The 20,678-nt window shown below is 35.5% G+C and overlaps 1 protein-coding gene across 1 annotated transcript in view; it reads right to left on the reverse strand.

Annotated features, from left to right (window-relative positions):
• The window catches only part of GBE1 (1,4-alpha-glucan branching enzyme 1), a 138,026-nt gene that overhangs the window by 11,259 nt on the left and 106,089 nt on the right, over positions 1-20,678 (reverse strand). The window contains exons 13-15 of the mRNA XM_036399098.2: positions 7,852-8,036; positions 6,656-6,786; positions 121-238 (exon numbers count right to left, since the gene is read on the reverse strand). Coding sequence (XP_036254991.1) covers positions 121-238; positions 6,656-6,786; positions 7,852-8,036 — 434 coding nt within the window. The remainder of the gene's footprint in view (positions 1-120; positions 239-6,655; positions 6,787-7,851; positions 8,037-20,678) is intronic.

A 20,678-nucleotide genomic window follows, 5' to 3' on the forward strand; every position in this document is an offset into this window, starting at 1 on the left:
AAAATATCTCCTTCCCCCAAATACTAGAAGGGACTCCATATTTGTCCAAAGAATTGCAAAACTTACATAGATGAAAGTAAAATGAAAACAAACAAACAAACCCCCCAATAATTTACTTACCATAATTGAATTAGGTCGATAATTGTGAGGATATTGCTCAGAGAAGTACTCTGTACTGTGGTCCAGCCTTTGATGCCCTCCATATTCTCCAGCATCAGAATCAAGAAGGATTTTATACTTGAAGGCAACTGTTAAGGAACTATGCCAATTATCTCTTAAACAGAAAAAAAATCATAGCAAAAAATCTAGAAGAATTAGTAGTGGAGGTTATGCAGTAATGGAAGCATGCTGATATATTCAACATAAAGCAAAAATCATAACAAAATGTAAGAAAAGAATGGAAAACCCATGCAGAACATATAGAATTATTAGGAAGTTTTGTCCTGAAAATTTTATTTAGCACAGTGACTTCTCTCACAGCAAGTACCCCCCAGTATCTTCTGCAATCTGCCATGAATGATAAATTTATACATTACAGCAGATATGCACAGGACTTTAGGTGATGAACTAGACTAAAAATGTACCACTAAATAAAACAACGGATTTGAATTGCATTTAAGAAGTAATATAATTGTGACCATCAAAATCAATTGTTATTTAGCAGTACTTTACAGTCTGTCAAAATCTGAGCAAGTGTCAATCAGAAAAGCATGTAATTTTACAGAAGAAAACCCCACAACTCCTCTGAGAGTCTTCTGGACAAGAGCTGGAATTATTATAGCATAGAGGAACAAAAGAAAGACTATATTGTAAGAGAAGGCTTTTTAACAGACCAATATTCTGACTGCAGTCGCTAAAATGGGGTGAATTATTTAATGAAGTGTAGCAATGAGTTGGAATACCTCTAGATAAAAGGGTTCCAACAGATTTAGCAAAAAATAAAAGATAAAACAAAGTTGAACAAAGTCAGACAACATAAGGAAATAAATGGTGAAATAAAGAGCTAACCCATATTCAAAATCAATTTCTTCTTATTTGTGACAACTGCAAATATTTTAATTTTTTGATTATTTCAGTACCTTTCATTTTCTTGATTGGACATAATGAAAGCATCTTTTTCTTTCCTGAAGTTACAACAGAAGGCAATCTCTACTATCTAGCAACCAAAAGAGAGAGGGAAAAAACAATGCTCTATAATCCACAACCTGCTTCCTCTATTCTTAGCCTGGAAGAATCTTACTTTCCTAGAGTTTGTATTTAATAGGATTAGGGATGAGTGAAGCAACACTCTTTCAAAAAAGCCAGTGGTTCTTAAACTGTTCTTAGGCTTCTGCCTTTGCCCAACCTTTTGAAAACAGGCCTGCTCAAAACCTGAAGGATGGTGGTATAAACAGAATTGTTTTCAAGTCTCTTTACACAACTCCATCAGATGAGGTGGGAAATTCCCCAACCACCCACCTTACTGGCTGAAATCTCTGGTGACAAGGAAGGCTGGAGCATGACATCACAAAGAAGTAACCACAAATTTACTCTGAGACACTTGAGTCTAGAAGACTGCAATGAAGAAAAGCAAATGCATGTAAGGAAAACAGGAAAACTGTCAATCAGCTCCCAAATCACAAATGGTATCTAATCCCTTCCCCACAAGTGTTTGCAGCAAAATGAGAGAATGGTCCAAAAGTGCCAAGTTAGTTGTTGAGTTCTACAGGGCAGGTGCCCAAAGATCACAACATTCTACAGCAAAACCTTCATGTTTTTTAATTTCCCTAAAAAAAAAAAAAAAAAGTTTGGAAAATTATACTTTGCCAGTTTTAGTCCTCAAAGGTTTTCATGTGCACACCACACACCTCTCCTTTCTTTTATAAATATGATCTAATTACCATTTATTTGCTGTCATGTACAACATGCAGAGCCACAAAGTACAAGATGCAGTCACTCTCTTCAGTGTCCTTTCAGCAGCAGCAATGTCTGCTATTATTCCACTTCCTATTTTATTAACATGGCAGGAGAAGGCCTCCATCAAGCATTTCACACCTTGCTTTGGTAATCTGCACTATACATTAAATTTAATAAGTTATCAGTGTTGTTGAAAGGCTTGACATGTTTAATGATTCCCTCAAAACTATTTACGGCAAATGCCACTGTTATGGCTATGCTGTTTTAAAAACAATTCATAAAATTATGTCTGTATTGCCAGAAAGTACTGCTGAAGTTAATATCACCATGTCTTCACACATATATTCACACATTCACAAAATATAGCATATTTTGTGTAAATGCTGTTAATCATATCCTGAATAATGGGGTCAGAAAAAAAATTTAAGATCTTCACAGATCAGGTATTTGTCTGGGAAAAATACCTAGTTTGGTAAATGTGTGCATTTACCTTCCAACTTAAAGCCTCAGAAAAAAAGTCAGTTTTCACATTTCAGAATTTTACAAGCATCTAGTTTTCTGAAGATTACTTTCACAAAAACGTTAAACAACAGATGTGCATTTTAATTAAGGACATAATAGAAGTATTTTTTAATGCAGTGAGGTCTGTTTTGTTTCTGTGACAGTGTTGGAAATACTATCCCATATTCTCACTGGAAGAAAAAAAAGCCTGATTCCTGTTGTTTGGTGCTCCAGCTAAATTTCCCACCCACTACAAGGGAGGAGAGCAGCAAAAGCAATGAACCCTTGTATAGACAGAGCTGAAAATGGAAAAAAACTGACACATTATCTACCACATTAATTACTAAATCATCGTGTCTTTATAATGTTTTGAAATACATATTTTAACACAATTTTTAAATTCAATCTTTGGCATGTTTATCGACACATTTGCAAAGTAAATGCAAATCATAAAATAGGAAAATCTTTTTTTCCAACACTTGCTGTTGATGAAAGAAACCAAGTAGTGCTTGTGGGGGTGATAAAATCTTAAGTGGTTAGGCCATTTTGCTTTTCACAATTCCTGAATTCCACTGAAAAATCTAGCATAATTTCAGGATGAAGGGTACCACTTTTGCTCATCTCCACACATTGCTAATTTTGAAGTCTAAGGATTCAACCTATGAGTGACAAAAAGCATATGGAGGGTATTTGGCTAAATTTTGTAATGAAGTTAAACACCTTGGCTTGATAAAATTCAGCTCAGGATATTTCAATGACAGGTGAAGCCATTTAAGCACTCAATGCATGCACAGGTACTGAGAGGGAGGGGAGCACTGTCCCTTTTAACTTCTGCCAAATATGATTTTTGTTTAAGCCACACACAAATTTACAGATACGTCAATTCATGCTGGTTGGTGATTATAAATATAAAATGCAGATTTACTCTGGAGCCAAGATAACAAGCCTTGCTAAAAAAGGAGGGGATATACACACATATAGCTTAATTTTAATGAGACTTCCAACACAGGGGAAAAATTATTTAACAAAATTAAATGTGGAATCTCAGGGAGAGAAAAGGAGTAATTTCTGAAATCTTTAAGTCCCTTTCTGGTTTGTTTTCCATCCTTTCATCCATGTTCCTTTTCAATAGAGGAAAGAAGGTTTCCATATTGAATTTTCACTGCAGACTGGCCTTGAAATCCAAGCACTATCCCACAAAAAGGCCTAAGCAGTAGTAAAAACATAAAATTGGAAACTTATGAATGGTTTCTCCATTAACATTCAAAGTTTTATCTACAATCAGAAAACTAGAGACAGCTGACCTAGATGATGATTGTTCATCTACTGCCAGACTGAAGCAAATTAGGCAGAAATAATTTGTTAGTTCAAGCTTCTTTTCTCATGAAAAGGCTTCTGAAAGAGCATAATTTATGAAGTAAAATTCCAGCATAAGCAGAGAAATGTTCTTCTTTTTCCTTCACATAATGACTCAGAAACTGGGCAATAGGATATGCCACTCTGATACTTACACAGGCTCACAGTGCTGCAAACCTCCTTCTTCTCCCATGCAGATCAAAGAGGCATTCCCACATTAGTATGCTGTATTTCATATTCACACCTATTAACCTTAAGTATCAACTACCTTGATGGAATTTAGCATTTGACTGATCCTAAATTAAGTCCTTTGTCTCAGCCTGCCAGAATTCTACCAGGGAGGGACAGTTACACAACCACACTTCAAAGGGGCGTCCTTGCCTTCAGCAATCACACACCAGTGACTCATTTAAATGACCTTACTTGCTCATTAGAAGCTCTAGATGCACGTTGTAAATGTCAGAGAGGCTGAATTAATGTGGGGATTTTTACAAAAAAGTATATTTTTGCAGCATTTTGATGACAATATTTGTGATTTCTCAGGTCAAATCTAGCTATTTGCTTATGGATGACTCTGGCTTCAAATCACAGAACATCCTGAGTTGGAAGAGAGCCACTAGGATCCAAGTCCAACTCCTGGGCCAGCACAGGACAGCCAAGAATCATATGTGTCTGAAAGCACTGTCCAAATGCTCCTATCTCTGTCACATTTGGTGCTGTGATCACTGCCTTGAGGAGCCTGTTCCAGTGCCCAACCACCCTCTGGGGAAAAAACCTTTCCCAATATCTAACCTAAACCTGACACAGCTTCATACCATCCCCTCAGGTCTTGTCACTGGTCACCAGAGAGAAAAGATGAGGACCTGAATATCCTTATGAACCCTAAATTCATGCCACCCTGGTCTCTGGGACTACAGTGCTTTGATACATGCTGTGCAAAATCAGCAATATCTAAAACAAAGAAAGCACTTTGTTTTACATATTACTATTTCCCATGGCATCTTGTTTTCTGCTTGAGCAGTATATGACAACATGAAATGTCAAAACACAGGTAAGCCAGCAGCAATTTATACTGCTCAACATTCACAGACACCCATGCTCACATATAAAATTAAGGTCTCATTCCTTGAATACCTCACACCAAAGTACAGGATCTTACAAGAACAAATCATAGAACAGAGCAACCCAATGTCAAGGAAAATAAGTCAAGAGAGAAGACTGAGGTACAAAGAGGAAGGAAAAACTGACCACAGACTGTGACTTCTCATACAGACATGGACTAGCTGAATGCCCACAGAAAGACTTTCCAAAGCAATTGGGACCAGCAGAACTGTAATGTTTGCTGACTACATCTTCTCATATAAAAGTAGAACTGGGGTTATTATGCCAACAGCCTACATACAGAGCAGTTGAAAGAAGAATGACATTTTCAGTGAGTCCAGAACTGAGGACTGACTACAAAAATGCAGGCCAGGCAGGAAATCCTGTACCTTTCAACATACCAGATAACATATCTGAGAAGCTGTATATATCACTACAATATATGGATAGACCAAAGCCAGCCATTTAATAAAGGCACATTCAAAGACACGTGTTAGGTGCACTCATTGATCTAGTTCAATGCACAAAACAAACTTAAACCTAAGTATTGAAAGGATCATCCCATTTCCCACAATTCCCAACATAATTCAGAAAAATGTTTAATTAAAAACAATTTGATCAATACATTATTGCAGTTTGTCTCTTCCGGCTTATAACAGCAAAGAGTATCAAATTAAAAATCCACTAATTTACTAGAAGAAACAAGCAGACTAACAACAAAATTTTGCTTTTAGGTACTTCCTCTTCACATAGAAGTTTCAAACAGATCATAAATAACTCCTTTTCAAGTGAAAAAATTGTTATGAAGATTTAATATAACGTTACTATATGTCCTAATAATAGATCATACTTTATTGAAGTCTTAGGTTAAAGGGATCCATTAAAAAACTATACATAAAATTCATGGTTCTACTTGCAGAAGAAGAGTTAGGGAGAAACCTTAGCCAACATTAAAACACCCCAAAGTATTTAAAAAAAAAAACAGATAAGGAAATTCCTCTAGATATTAAAAAGCTCCTTACTCTTCTCTGGTGAGCTCCCCTGCCAGAGTACTGTGTGCAGCTCTGGGATCCTCAGGACAGGAAATTCCATGACTGAACTAAAGCAACTGAAACGTGGAATTACCCTGAACAGCTAATAAATAAAGAGGAGGCTAAAACTGGAACTGCAGTGCTTTAAACTGACACAGCAAGAGTCACACACTAGGCTGTGTTTGTCAAAGGACTTGAAAGAAACTGAATTTGGAAACCAAAACTCCCCCAGAAAATCAGCATTAATTTTTGCAGCCTCTAAGAATTTGGACACAAATGCAAAATCAGTGAATTACTTGAGTAATCATTTACAGCTCAGCTGATCTAAGAGCACATTCTCAGTCCACTCAAGTTTTAAAGTACAAATGTACAAATGCAAACTGCCTGATGATGGTTTGCACTAATGCACATTCCTGTGGGACTCCATGCAGCATCATCCCACTGTGGTGGCTTTCTGCTGTGTTTTTAAGAAGTAGGAGTTACTTGCTTTCTCATTCCTCCACAGAATTCCAAAAAACAGCTTCAAAAATCTTTACATTCCATTTTTTTACTTTTGCTTTCTACAAAATTCTCTCTCATGAAGACGACTAATTTATAGATTTTTTTTTTTGGTGTACGCAAAGAATTAAAGCAATATTATATTGGTGACAAATTAGTGATTTCTTACCTTTTAACTACAGGTTGGATTCATATTAGGAAAAAAAGACATAAAATCAGCTTTCAATTTCTAAAACTTTTCCTCACAAGCAGAACAGTAAAGAAAAGGATATTTTCCTGGAGTTTCAATACCCACTCTGTAGTCCACATAACTTTGGTATGGATGGAAGTTGAAAATAAAAATAAGACCTGCTCTCTCAAATGCTATGACCTTATTGGATTCATGCTTTTCACTCACATAGGCCTAGGGGGAAAAGAAAAAAATCAACACTTTAAAAAGATTTTGCTTCTGTACCTCATTTCAAGTAATCCAAGTAAATATTCAAGGAATAGAACTAAAGGCATTAACATGCAAACTGAAATTGTTTATCTATGAAATTTCATATAAAGTTTTTGATTACTAAGCTGTAGCTTACTTTTTACAAGGCAACATAAAATTACAGAGGTAGAGGCCTGTTCAGCATAGAGCACTCGAAAAATTCCTGCTCAAAGATTGGTAACATGGTCTTTTCATCACACTTTCCTTTAGTAAAAAATGCATTTCTTTTGTCAAATGAAATCTTCAGCCTATTTGTTATGGGGATCTGCATCACATATAGTATTATTAATTCAGAAAATGAAGCACTCAATATGTTTTTTTTGTGTGTTTTTTTAGCAATCTGTGTGAGAAATGGCTTTGATAAGCCACAATAAATGGCTGCGCATACTTTGTTTTATTTGCTAAAGCCATTAATAAATAACAAGGCATCAATTAAAAAAAATCTTTAAAGTGGATTATTCTTTGAAGTGGACTAGAATAAAATAATTAAACACTGAGAAATTATAACAATTGATCTTTCATAAAAATTACAGTGTGATACCAGTGTAAAAAATGCAAATGCAGAAGCAGCAGGTTGATGACTAGGAGACTATAACTTACACTAGACTTTGCTGAAAGTTTTTCCTCAGAAATGGAGTAATTATTTTTATAAAGTGTAATGTCAGAACAACTTATACTTTTGCAAAGCAATCCTTGGATAGGATTACAGACAATTTTATAGTCTGCTTTATGCAATCCACAGTTACTGAATAAAAATAGGGAAAATAATAGGAAAACACCTTGTTATGAAGCTAGAGGAGAGTGTTTCAGGTTTCTATTATCTGTGGAAGATATTTCAGTGCCATATTGTGACAGCTTGAAATATACGGTGAGGCATTACACAGCTCATAATAAAGCACTGTTTGAAATTTCAGCATGCAAATTTGAAAGTGCTCTACACACGTACCCAAACTGGTGACTAAAACTTATCATTTTATATATACAGCTTACCTGGGGAGATGCAAGCCAGCCAAATCTTTCCTCCAATTTATTCATATCTCTATCAAAGGCATTTAGGAATTTATAGCGAAGAAGATCATCCTCAGTAAGATTAAACTGTCTTCTGGCATAGTGGTAGCTCTCATTATTCCCTATTCTGGGGAAGTCAAGCCATTCTGGATGTCCAAATTCATTACCTGCATTTAAAAATATTAAGGATACATGAAATCACATGCTAAGAATATACTAAGCCTGCTAATGCAAAATATATTGACGTGTATTTCCTTTCTAAAAGTTTTAAATTCCAAAGAATCTGCTTCCATATAGAAACCAGTCATTTTATTATTATGTCTCTCATTTTTTAATACGTCTCTCAGAAATTCCATTTGTGTTAGCAAGGCTGTTTGGCCGTTAAAACTACAAGAGCAAAATATCCATGGACTCCAGGGGAAGTATAAAGTGACGAATTATGAACTCCATGTTATCATGCCATGCTTTAAAAATTCCCAAAAGTTTTTCTGTGTAAGTAAGTGCCATTATATCTCAATTTGGTTTTTTATAGCAGTGGCTTCACAAGTCTGCCAGTCTCACCCAGATTATCTAGCCCAAAAAACTACTGACCAGACTTCACTTGAAGACAAAGAATAGGTTTATTCAAACCTGGACCACATTCAAAAAGAACAAAACAGGTTAACATTCAGTCAAGAAAAAGTATAGCTTCTCTTATGTAGAATCTCCAAAGCAAATCTCAAAGCAAAACCTCATTTGGGACTCTGTATTTTAAGTGACTTTGATGTATCCAAAATTTTCTTGGTTTATATATTGTCATTATTACAGATTGAGACAACTCCAAATGGACTTAATAATTCTAACTCATGATAAAACCTATTGTCCTGCAGACTCTCTGACATTTTGGACTATTCATTTGACACAGGATTAAATGGTATCAAGGACCCTGCAAGTTAAACACTCATTTCAAAGCCCATGACAGTTGATTAATGACAAACATTTCAGAGATTACACAACACCCACTCACTATAAAACAGAGACAAAAACATGTACCTGGAAATAGGTATGGAAAGTAATATAATGACATTTAAGAGCTTTTCTACTAAACCAAACAAACGAAAAAAGAATCGTAAAAGGATCCTCACATTTCCACAAACTGTTACTCAAGTTTTGTCAATGAACTGGAGCTTTGTGGGCTGACAGAGGGCAGGGATGCCAAGGGAAGGCAAGAGATTCCTGGCTGGATACCCTACATGTGCATCCACCACCCATCTGCACTGCCTAGAAGGCCTGGAGGACACAGGCAGCAGAGACAACTGTGAACTTCAATTTGTGAAATGATTTCTGTAATTCTGTGCTTCATGGGAACAAAGAAATGAATAGAGGACAAAAGAGAAAAGCCTCATATATATTTAGGAGAGTCCTTCAGAGCGGTATCCGCTTTGTAAACGAACTGACAAGTTGTAAATTAAATTTCCTATTCAAAAGCTAAACCACTAAATTTCATATTCAGCTCAAAACTGGAGACAAATATAAAAGAATCAGAATCACAGCAGGACTTACAAAATGACCTTGGAATAATGCTGGATTGAGCTCTTAAACTGTGCTAACAATACGGTTTGGAAAATGAGGAAAGATATTGCTGCAAAACAGACACAGTATCTAACCAAATTCAATATTCTCTGAAGAGCTAGACAAGGTATTACCTTCTTTCGTGATCTGCACACTATTGAAAAGATGAACCACAAGAGATAGTTCAGCTAGAGACAGCAAAAAACATCAGAAAGACAGAGATGACACGTATCTTGAATTGATAGGCAACAAAATCATACCTATTTGTTCAAGAAAGAAACAACAATGGGGGAAATAAGCAATAGGAGATAGCAAATAAATTAGACTGAACTAGCCCATCATTTCCATAGATTATTTCACTGTAAGTAGAGCAGACTTCCTTCAGGTTTATAATGTGTAATGACTCTCTCACCTCCACTCGCTTTGCCTATTTCCCCACCACAGTAACTAATCTGTTTCCAATGCCGTTCTGTTGTCTTGGCTTTTTAAAAGGAACAATATAAATGTAGCAAAATACTAAAAGTAGTCCTAATTTCCTAACTATTACTAATGGCTATTAAGAAAAAAAAGGGAATTTAGTACAGGGCAGCAATTTGACTGTTAAAAACTAAACACTAAAACTAAAACAATACGATACTTTCTGTTCCCAAAAACACAAGCTGAGGTCTAAAGTCCGCATGTACTTTGACAGTCTGTGTCTATGAGCATCTTCTGGAGAATATGCTCCTGAGCCTTTTGTACTAGTGGCATGAATGTAAAAGGGTCCCTTGCTTTCTCTTTATAGGAAGAAAAATAGTTCATAAATTGTAACAGAATGAATTGAAGCAGTTTTGGTTATGTTTTTAAATTGTGGTATAGGGAAAAGAAAGTAACATTTAGGATGAATCTGCTTCTTGCAATACATTAAGGCCATGCATCCTATTAAAAAAACTTACATTTAAATGCTACTTTTTTAAATGCTATTTTTTTCTAGTTTAGCTTCATAACAATAGGAGGGACTAGGAAAGAAAAGGCACAGGTGACCAACACTTGCTGCTAGAGATAATTATCAGTTCACTGAATGTGAAGCATCATCTGCCTCCTTCCCCACTGTTACACTTCTCATCTCCGACAAGAATCAGCAACATTCACTTCTATGCTTAGAGGCTTCTACAGTTACCAAGAAGTATAACTGGGATTTATTTTCCTCTAATTAATTTACTGTTTGATGTAAGAGTCTAAACTACAGATTGATAAGAAGCCAGCTGCCACAAATGATGCAAATCAAGACAATGGAACTAATGTAGGGGGGAGGCAGAGAACAAAGCTGAAATTAACTGAAGTTTTGATTAGAGAAACAAAACAAAGACAAATCCTTGAAGTGCAATGCATGCTAATTTTATCTAGGAATTAATTGAAGTTTGCTATTTCTTGCATATTGTGCACTGCTGGACAACTTTATTATGTACAGGATTTCAAGATGGCAATTCCAACAAATAAATTAACTTTCTACTACCATAATTAAAATTTATGTCACCCTTGTTTATGAGGATAGAAATGCATTAACACCACAAAGAAGTTAGGCTGCTGTGAATTCTTTTAAAGTTGATCTGCACAGGTCAATAAAGTTTTCTTGATCTCTCTTCTTTAGACATCTTTAGTAGCAATGCTCTCTGAAAGAATAAGCCTAAGCAGAACTGAAGGCATATTTAAAAGATGGAGCAGGCAGTTTCAAGAGATGTTATTAGGAGTTCTTTGCATTTTGAATTAAATACGATGACACTAAATATTTTAAAAGCAGTTAAAACAAGTAGTTTATTTTATACAACAAAGGTAAGAAGTTTAATTAGGTGCATAAAGCTAAACAAGGTTTTAAATGATCTAAAACACCACAAAAAGATCCTATTTAAATCTGATGAGTTGGAGACCGGACGCATTGGGACAAAAATTCCAACAAAAGTTGGAATTTCAAAAATTCCACCTTAAAGTACATCTATCAAAGTATGTGGAGTTCCACCAATTTACAGAAGTCAGATGATAAAGTCATCCAGGAGTTGTAACTGCTTTGAATTTAATTTCACTACCTTTTGTGAACAATGATGACAGTGCAACAGTCTGCAAGCTATACAGAGAATCAATGTAAATCAGATTTAGATAGCATATGGTATTTATCATTACTTCAAACAATAAACACTTCAAACAATGGATCTTCATCTTCCCTAGTTGTACAGCTCTTGGGTGTTAAGTAATTCTGTATTTACTCATATTTGTATCAAATATTCTTCTTAACATCTTAAAATCTTCTTCTTACTATCAAACCCAAACAATGCTATACTGTCTCTGAATGATGAGAGAATGAGCCTCACTGCAAGCATTCCTATAGTCTTGAAATCCATACAAAAATAAAATTAAGTGAAATTCTAAGTAGACTCCTGATACACCTGGGTTAGATAACATGAAGGCCTTCGCATATGTTAATCTTCTAGCATTGGTATTTAATGACATATTGGGTCAGAAAAGACTAACAAAATCAATTCAGGCAAACAATTATATTTTAACTTCTGCATGAAACACAGGCTAGACAAAATGAAAGCTAAAAATCAGGATAAACACCACATTTGTTTTGCAGCTTGGATCTTCCACGTCTCCTAGGGGAGAAGGGAGGGAACATTTAACACTCCCTGTATTAAAGGATCAAAGAATGCATCTCCTCTGGGATGACACATTCACGTGGAAACACAAGGGTGCCTCCAATGTATCCAAGACATGGGAAAGGACTGAGTCCTTAAAACGCTTGCCCTAAATCACACAGGGACACATTACTCTGTACAGGGACACAGTTCCTGTTGTTTCTCTCCCATTCCCACTTCCCATCAAGAGTTGCTCTGTCTCCTCTCATTTTCTAATGATGTTTACAAGTTGGGAGCTATTGTACCACACAATTTTATAAACACTGATAAAACAGTTCCAGGCTCTTAAAGGAGATAATATTCCAATTGTTCCAACAAAAATTCCAACCATACTAAGTGGCACTGTTCAGTTCTCATATTTCAAATGCAGATCTCTCTTTTGCCAGCTAAATTGCAGAAAAAAACCCAAACCAAATAATAAGAAATAAAGAATTCCCCTAAGAAGCACCAATTCTGCATCTCTATAAGGAAGGGCTGGATGCCTGAGAAGATTTCTTACATAGAGGAACAACCAGGCACAGGCATAGTAAACAGGCCATAGCATTTCTTACTATGACTTACTTTCTTTTTCAACAGAAGAAGATCACATGATAGTTATGCCCACATGCTGGTATTTAGCCAAACTCTAGTTACACAGAAAAAAAACCCCAAAATATTTAACTGGAATAAATTATTCTTTCATTTAATTATTTGTAAAGTTCTATCAAAGAGTACTCAATAAAATACCAGTGGCCTCACTGAAAACAGTATTCAGTTTCTAAGGGCAGATGAACATTTTCCCTTGAATGTTTACTGAGCAGAGCAAGAGTTGCTGCAGTTCATACTAACAGACAAGAAAAAAAAAAAGTACCATGAGAAGTTACCTAGGCTAGAAGAGACCTTGAGAGGATAATTATTTTATTAATCCACTCTTAGAAACTTTCAGGTGTGAATGTGTACACTTCAGGCCTCCTCTCCCAGTGTAGAATAATATATTTCTGACTTACCACTTACTCAATGTCCTCATACAGTATTTAAAAACAGTAAAGTAGCAACTAAACTCTTTGTGGTGCTTTCACACTGAAACAGTTCCCATTTTGTTGTTTCCTATTAGCTGCATCCCGGTAAAAAACAAGAGACTGACTTTGGTACTGTGACATTTCCACCAGGCTCAATGTGAACATGGCAGAGTATACATTATTTAGTCAACGACTTCCAGAAGCTCACTAAAATATTTAGGAACAGAAATATTGCAGAACACATTGCAAAGGTTAAAAAAAACCCACAACAAAACAGACAAACCCCCCCCCCCAATCTAGCAAAACAACACAAATCTATATCAAGAAACTTTTTTAACAGCTGATGCAGTCAGAGAAGTTCTAGCTAGATCTTTCAGTTTGGTGCACTGCCAATTATTAACTGGTACCACAACTGACAGGTCAATGGGCTTACAAAGTGAATTTAGAACAAGGCTGAGCAGTCCAAGAAAGGCATCAATCTATTTGCCCTGGGATACCCAACAAGCAGCAGTTTAGTTACTGGTAAGAATTTCATTGTCTAATTTTGAAAGAGCATATAAAGAATTAAGAGGAAAAAAAAAAGTAAACAGAGGAAAAAGACCATTTACATAGTGTGTGGTGCACAGGAAAGTTAAAGTAAATAAAAAATTAAAGTTCAGTATTATCCTGTTCTTATTACAGGAACAAATCTAATTACTTAAATAATAACTATGCATTTGCTAACAGTACAATACGAGGAAAATTTGAAATTAAAATTTGGAATAAACTTCAAACAAAATAGGGGGCAAAAAAAGCATTCTAAAATAGATGTCAGCAACCAAAACAGAAGGTGTGTTGTGAGAAGCTCTGGTTTTCTTGAAACAGTACAAATAAGCCATCAGAGTATACTTCTGGCTGCACCTCTAAACCTCTTCTTACCTAATGTCCTCAAAGGAGTACATTGCCAAGATTCTTCCTAGACTCATGTATCGCTGCTTTGAAATTAAAGCTTCTTTCTGCCAGCTGCCTCCTGCCCTCCACCTGAGGCTGGTTCAACCCTGCAATGCTGAGAATGTATTTATAAACTTCCTAAAAACACTTGTTTTAGAAAAAAACCTTCTCAAGATCCTCACAATTTTAAACAGCTCTTGTCTGCCATTGCTTTCAGTGAACCTGGGCACTTACTAAGGTATTTTCAGAACCAGAATTATGTAATTACTGTAGAAGTCTTTGAAAAGGCATAGCATCATACTGCTACACTACTTTTTTCTCAAAGAAATGGAAAACTCCAAACAGCACCTGGGCACTGTTGCACATTTCTTAAAGAGTGCAGAGGCCTCAGTCTCAAGGCTGTGGCTGCCAACATTAAGACTCCTCTGATGCAGAAAAACAATCAGTGGTATTTCTAAGTTCACTTCAGATAAGGAAATGGAGTTATTTGTTTTCTGAATGTTACATAAGTGATTTGTGAATTTGGAAGGTACAATCCGTGTTTTGTTTGAAGGACTCAGCACCGTTTCAAAGAAACCTGTTACTGTAATGTCTCCTGCTATGAACTTGTATATACACAAATATAAATAAACATAATATTAAAAAATGCACTGAATTGGTGTATTTGTTTCTACATACAATTCTACACAACAGCTGAAATCCTAGGTGGAACTAATACCTAACTAAAGCCATATTTTAGATATATAAGGATATTTGCTTAAGAATTAGTTGTCCTTGGCCAAAGGAAACCCCAATATTCCAAAACCATCATAGAGAGTAAAATTCAATATCCTACTCTGAAAATAAAAGTTTATAGAATAAAGAAAGGAATACAAATTTTCATATCAACTTCTAAAATTCTCACACAGAAAATCTTGAATGTTAGCAGAGAATTTTACACACTGGAAAGTGAAATAACAGTAAAATGATTCTGAAATTAGCCACACATCATATTAGATAGGAAACTTTTTACATTGAAATCCTTTCAGGTTCCCTATTCAGCAATTAAACATCATGGCAACATGTAGCAAAGAAGTTTCTGACCATAATTACTGTTCAGAAAATAAAGACTGGGAATATACAGATTTATTTTCCAGTTGCTCAATTATTATAGAGTGGGACAACACCAATACAGCATAATGTGTGTAGTGCTTGGTCAGTACATCCAAACCCATCATTAAGGAGAAAGGCAAATATTGTGATCCAGAATTGTATGTAAGCATTGTCTCACAATACAAAACATCTTCCAAATGAGAAGAGCTGCAAGTTTCTCTGACAGTGTCCTCAAATAATTAGTTTCAAGAAAGAGACTCACTTGAGTGAGCTGATAAAAAAACATAGCCCCGGCAATAACCAGCCTTCCTACTGTTCAGCAGGACATTTTCTTTCTACAATTACTTAAATTTCACTACTTAACAGGAAGACATTCAAATTTTTATTGTACTTCTACCTTGCAGCAAAAGAATAAATAAGACTGATGATAAATAAACATGCACTGAGGAGTCAAGGTCATATCAGGTTAAGGTTTTGGACTTTTTTGTTTGCAGCTTGGTTTTGTGTGGGATTTTTGGTGTTGCTTTGGGTTTCTTACACAACAGATGAAAATAAATGCCATGGACTGACAGTGGAAAAGATTGGCCAACTACACCTTTGGCTTCAGGGCTGCTGCTGAGGGGTGAATGAAATATGAGCCACCTGTAAAACTCAAACATGCTGGGGAAAATAAAAATACAAAATCCACATTTTAAGAATCACTTTGTTAATAGTTTAATATAGTCCTGAGAGAAGACATATTAGCTAAATAATCCATTTCTCTATAGTTATTAAAGTAAATGTTATAAGGAGATTCACGAAGAGAACTGAACATGTAGAGAAAGAACTCTGAGTGTGGGCAACAGGTAAAACCAATCTTCTTATCCTGCTACTTTCAAATGCCCATACTAAACCCTTTTGTGAAATCAATACACAGCATGAGCTGTAAGAGTAACTCAGCATAAGGTATTATCTTGGGAAAGAGTGATAATAGCTACAAATAGTAGCCAACACAAATGTTGGTTTGGTGTTTTCTAGCTCTAGTTAAAGACATACCAAAACCACCCATCCCCATATGGAATGCAGCACAACACAGCATTATGCACTGCTTTTTGGGCATTTCCACTCAAACCAACACAGTATGATTGCTGGGTTTTAGAAGGAATTTTTAGCTAATAACTCAAGGGAAAACATGGGGCTGCTCAAGAAACATCTAACAGACAGATTAAGAAGAATGGTTAGAGAAGAATGGCATTCCTGGAATAAAAATTAACTGACTATTTAAGCTAGGGAATTACAAGTCTGCCAAAATCCTCCTTATGAAAGTGTGAATATTTTGAGCAACCTGAGGAGAAAAGAGGAAGCCTCGAGAATTACAAACTCTCATTAGGCCTATGCCAAATTAAACAGTACATTTACATCATGACTCATTTGCTTTTTGCTTACTGTTAAATAAACAGATTAATCAAGTATCATAACCAGTTTAAACGTTATGAAGTGGAAATAATTTCCTTATTGTTCCTCTCACAATAATTTGACTCTTTATCCGGGAAGTAAATTAGCTCTGAAATACACTGATATTCCAAAGAACAAAACTGCTGCTTTGCTTTGCATTTCAAAAGCAGTATCCTCATTGGATGGTAAATATTTATGCTTGTATAAATATCATTTATGTGTATGTCAGAAGAACATCCTGCATCAACTTATTGACTTTTTGCTTTCATTGTTTTGGAGTCTTTTCCTCCCCCCCTTCAACTTGTTCATCGTTAGCTTCACAGTTTGGGGCTTTGTTTGATTGTTTTAGTTGTGTGTGGGATTTTATTTTTAAGATACCATTGCATAAAAAATGAAAGATAAGTGGTTTATGTAAAACTCTAACCAGACATTTGAAAGCAATTCTAAGTCATGTTTATTTGTTTTAACATATTTCAAAAATCCTAGCATAATATTATTATGGTGACAGCATAATCTGTTGAAAGATCTCTGCTCATTAGAGTCAATCACAATAAGGATGTCTAAGGCAAGGTTATTTGGATTGTTGGTGGGGTTTTTGTTTGTTTGCTGTTTTGGTTTTTTTCATTGTGGAAATGGGTATTGAAATTTTCAGGTTTGGGGTTTTTTTTCCAGAAAGAACAGTTAGAGATTTAAAGACAGGGTCTCTGGTATTTTGTCATGCTACAAAAAGGGCAGGTTTCAAGAAGAGTCTCATTTGCCTGATAATCAATTAAAATACTTATGACTATTAGTCTGCATAATAATGTCAACTGTTCTTGAACAGAAAATGCATTGTTTAAATTGAAATGTCTTGTCTGTAAATGAGATCTATTAATGAAGATGCACAGAAGGAATGTATTAATGAGAGAAACCTCTGATGATGTAATTCTGACCTGTTCAAAGCAGTAATTGCCCTGGTCTTCTCTCTCCCTCTTACTAGACTAGGGACCAAATCTTATACAGTTTTCAAAGAGATATTTTGAACTTTTTGCAAGATACAAGGCAAGAATTGCAAGATCAGACTACACCTGAAGAATGTTAAAAATCAGAATTCATTTAGAATCATTAAGATGTGCTGCTTCCACAAAAATTCTGAGCCTTGGAATGTTCACTGCATCAGATTTTAAAATGTAGCATAGATTTGCAACTGCCTCAAGTGGACATTATGCATGCACATCTTATATGAAAGCAAGTGTCACAACATCTGCTTTTTAAGCATCTTAAGCCTGATCCTTGAGCCATCCTTTGTCACATCTCAGAGTATAAGAACAAAAAAGGAAAATTAAAATAACATAGCAATATAAAGCTCGTATGTTATTAAAATTCTTTTATGACTGTTTACAACTCCAGGAGAGGACAAAGAAAGGCTGTAATTAAGAAGCAACCTCTGAGGAGCATCACCTTCTAATACTAATCTACAATTAGTTACACCAGAATAATTGCTGGTCTTCCAGTATGAGTGGGCACATGGAGACCACAACTACAGTGCAGGCTGGGGCAGACCTTTACAAATATCCTGATGGCAAAATGGGCTGGATTCACAATGTAAAGATAGTCTTGACTCACCTCTATGTTAACTACTGTCAGCACAACTAGAAGCAGGAAAAAGGGGGAAAAAAAAGGAAAAGAAAATATAGCAAAAAAAAAAAAAAATAGATAGCAGGCAACAGTTTTTAAAATTGAAGCAAAACCATTGCTCAGAAAAAAAAAAGGGACTTTAAGGAATTGGTACTGTGATGGCACCTTTGCTGCAAGAAGCAGGTGAATTACAAAACAGCCACCAAAACCTATAGGAACAGGGCTGAATTATGCAGGAAGGCATTCCTCTTTTTTGTCATTGTTGTTTTTGTTATGTAAGGAGACAGGAAAAAATAAATCTCATAATATTGAGAGAACAGTTGTTTGTTGAAATTTAAAACATAATACAGAAAGAAAATAGACTCTAACAGAATGTTACTACAGCTTTTGAAAAAGCAGTTGTGGCCAAAAGAAGCCCTTTCTGCATGTTTAGTTACTCCTTCACATTCTCCCTTCCCTTGTACTTCTGAAGAGGACTTGCCTTAAAAATCAGCTTTAAGAGGCATAAGAAGAGCCACAATATGCCCTGAGTTAAGCGGTATGATTCCACTCCCCTTCCTTCAGGTAAACATTCTCATCAGCCAGAAAGGTAAGAGAAAAGATAATGGACATTTGCTCCCTAATAACAGGTCAGTTTTTTAATTGGTCCCCCAATTCTCAGGGTTTAGTGCAGAAAATATTTTCAAATAGCTGGGAAACCCAAGAACCACTAACACACTCCATTTCCTGACAATGGGCACATTATATACGTAACTCCACACACATATCAACCCATACATCAAGAACTCTAGTATGGAGCATATCACTGGAAAGTGATCCAGTGCTTTTCCTGACTGTCCCTGTGGTGCAGGTGGGAGGAAAAGCTGAATTTTGGATGGTTTGTTCTGGTGGCACCTGAGGAAGGGATGATTACAAAATCAGATTGGTTATCTGTCTTCACACATGATTTTTTTTTCAAATAACTTTGGTCAAGAGAGGTTAGGAAGCAAGTAAATAGTTGTAAAAGAATGGTCTAGAACTGTGAACCTTTGAGATTTAACTTCCAAGAAAAAGAGGTTCACAATGAACCATCCCCTCGTTCATTCCATTATCTCATGCCTCTTTATTTGCAGTGGACAGCTAACCCTTCTTTGAAATTCAACAATTTGCTATACACACAGAGGCAAACATCACAGTATTCATCTCATGCTCAAAACATAAACAAATTAGCATCAAGACATGAATCAGCTGAAGGCATAACAAAACTGTGAGCCTTTCAAGACAAAACTAGCTAAGAATTTTAGATTTTTCTTGTGACACCAAGTTAACAGACAGAAAACAAATTTAGACTGATAAATGAGAATCAGAGCAGAAATTATTCCAGATTACATTATGGCCGCTTAAATCACGATAAAATTTTAATTTGTTTTTCAGTTTTGAAATAAGTACCTCTGAACTAGTGTACAAAATAATAAAAGCAATGTCATTTAGGTAGACACCTCTTTTTCCTTGATCAATGTTTTACTAAAAACATATGTTCAGATGAATTGCTCCTTTTCCTACCCCAAAGTTGCACATAACTGCTGGAATTAATTCTGTATTCACTCATTCATTTCTTAAAAAATATTATTTCCAAAAATAGTGTTTCAATTTACTGAAATATGAATGCATTTAAAGTACTACATTTCATGCTGTCATTGCATTGTACACAAAGAAGAGATACAGCTTTTTTAGGGGCCAAGATGAAAATATACTGCACATATTGCTTTTTCTGCCTTTAAGAAAAAACTTCTTTGTCAAGGGAAAAAGTAAGCTTTGATCTCATAAAAAAACCCCAACCTGCTTCCATGTCTGAAAAGTGTTACAACTGTTTGAGGAAAGCCAAATATGTACAAACACTAAGATGATTCCTCCTTTCCCCCTCCAGCAATGCTATATGGAAATTCAAAATGACAAAAGCAAACACAAACACAGACAAGAAACCATTAGAGATTACTTGCACAAAGAGATTTTGAATTGGACATATGAAATTTCTCAGTAATGATTTTTCATTCCTTTTGGGTTTTTTCTTTAAAAGAAAAGAAACTTGCTCAAGTGATAAATGCTTTACATGGATCACCTATAAAAAAAGGGGAGAAGAATCCTCTGAAACAAGTAAAATTACACCTTTATCTGCAAAAAAATATTTGCCAATGTCATTACTCGTTTTGTTTCGTTCCATTTCATTCCTTTACACGGCCACATTATGGTGGTAGCTTATTTCAATACTTTTTTTCTTATTTTGATCTTAATGGGAACATTTTATTGTCAGAATACAACATATCCTTTGGAAACCTGATATGTCATGGTAACAGCAGGAGGGAGGAAAAGAGACAGAGCCCTAACAGAAGCCTGGTAAAAACTTCTCATGTCCCTGAGCCCAGCCTCACAGTATCTCAGACATGGATCACATCATCCCTTTATGAACTGGGAAATGAAAAAAAAAACAGAAATCAAAAAACTTACTGAGAGAATACGGCATGCACACAGCACCTTTATT

Source organism: Molothrus ater, chromosome 2, assembly GCF_012460135.2.
Source record: "Molothrus ater isolate BHLD 08-10-18 breed brown headed cowbird chromosome 2, BPBGC_Mater_1.1, whole genome shotgun sequence".
NCBI lineage: Eukaryota > Metazoa > Chordata > Aves > Passeriformes > Icteridae > Molothrus > Molothrus ater.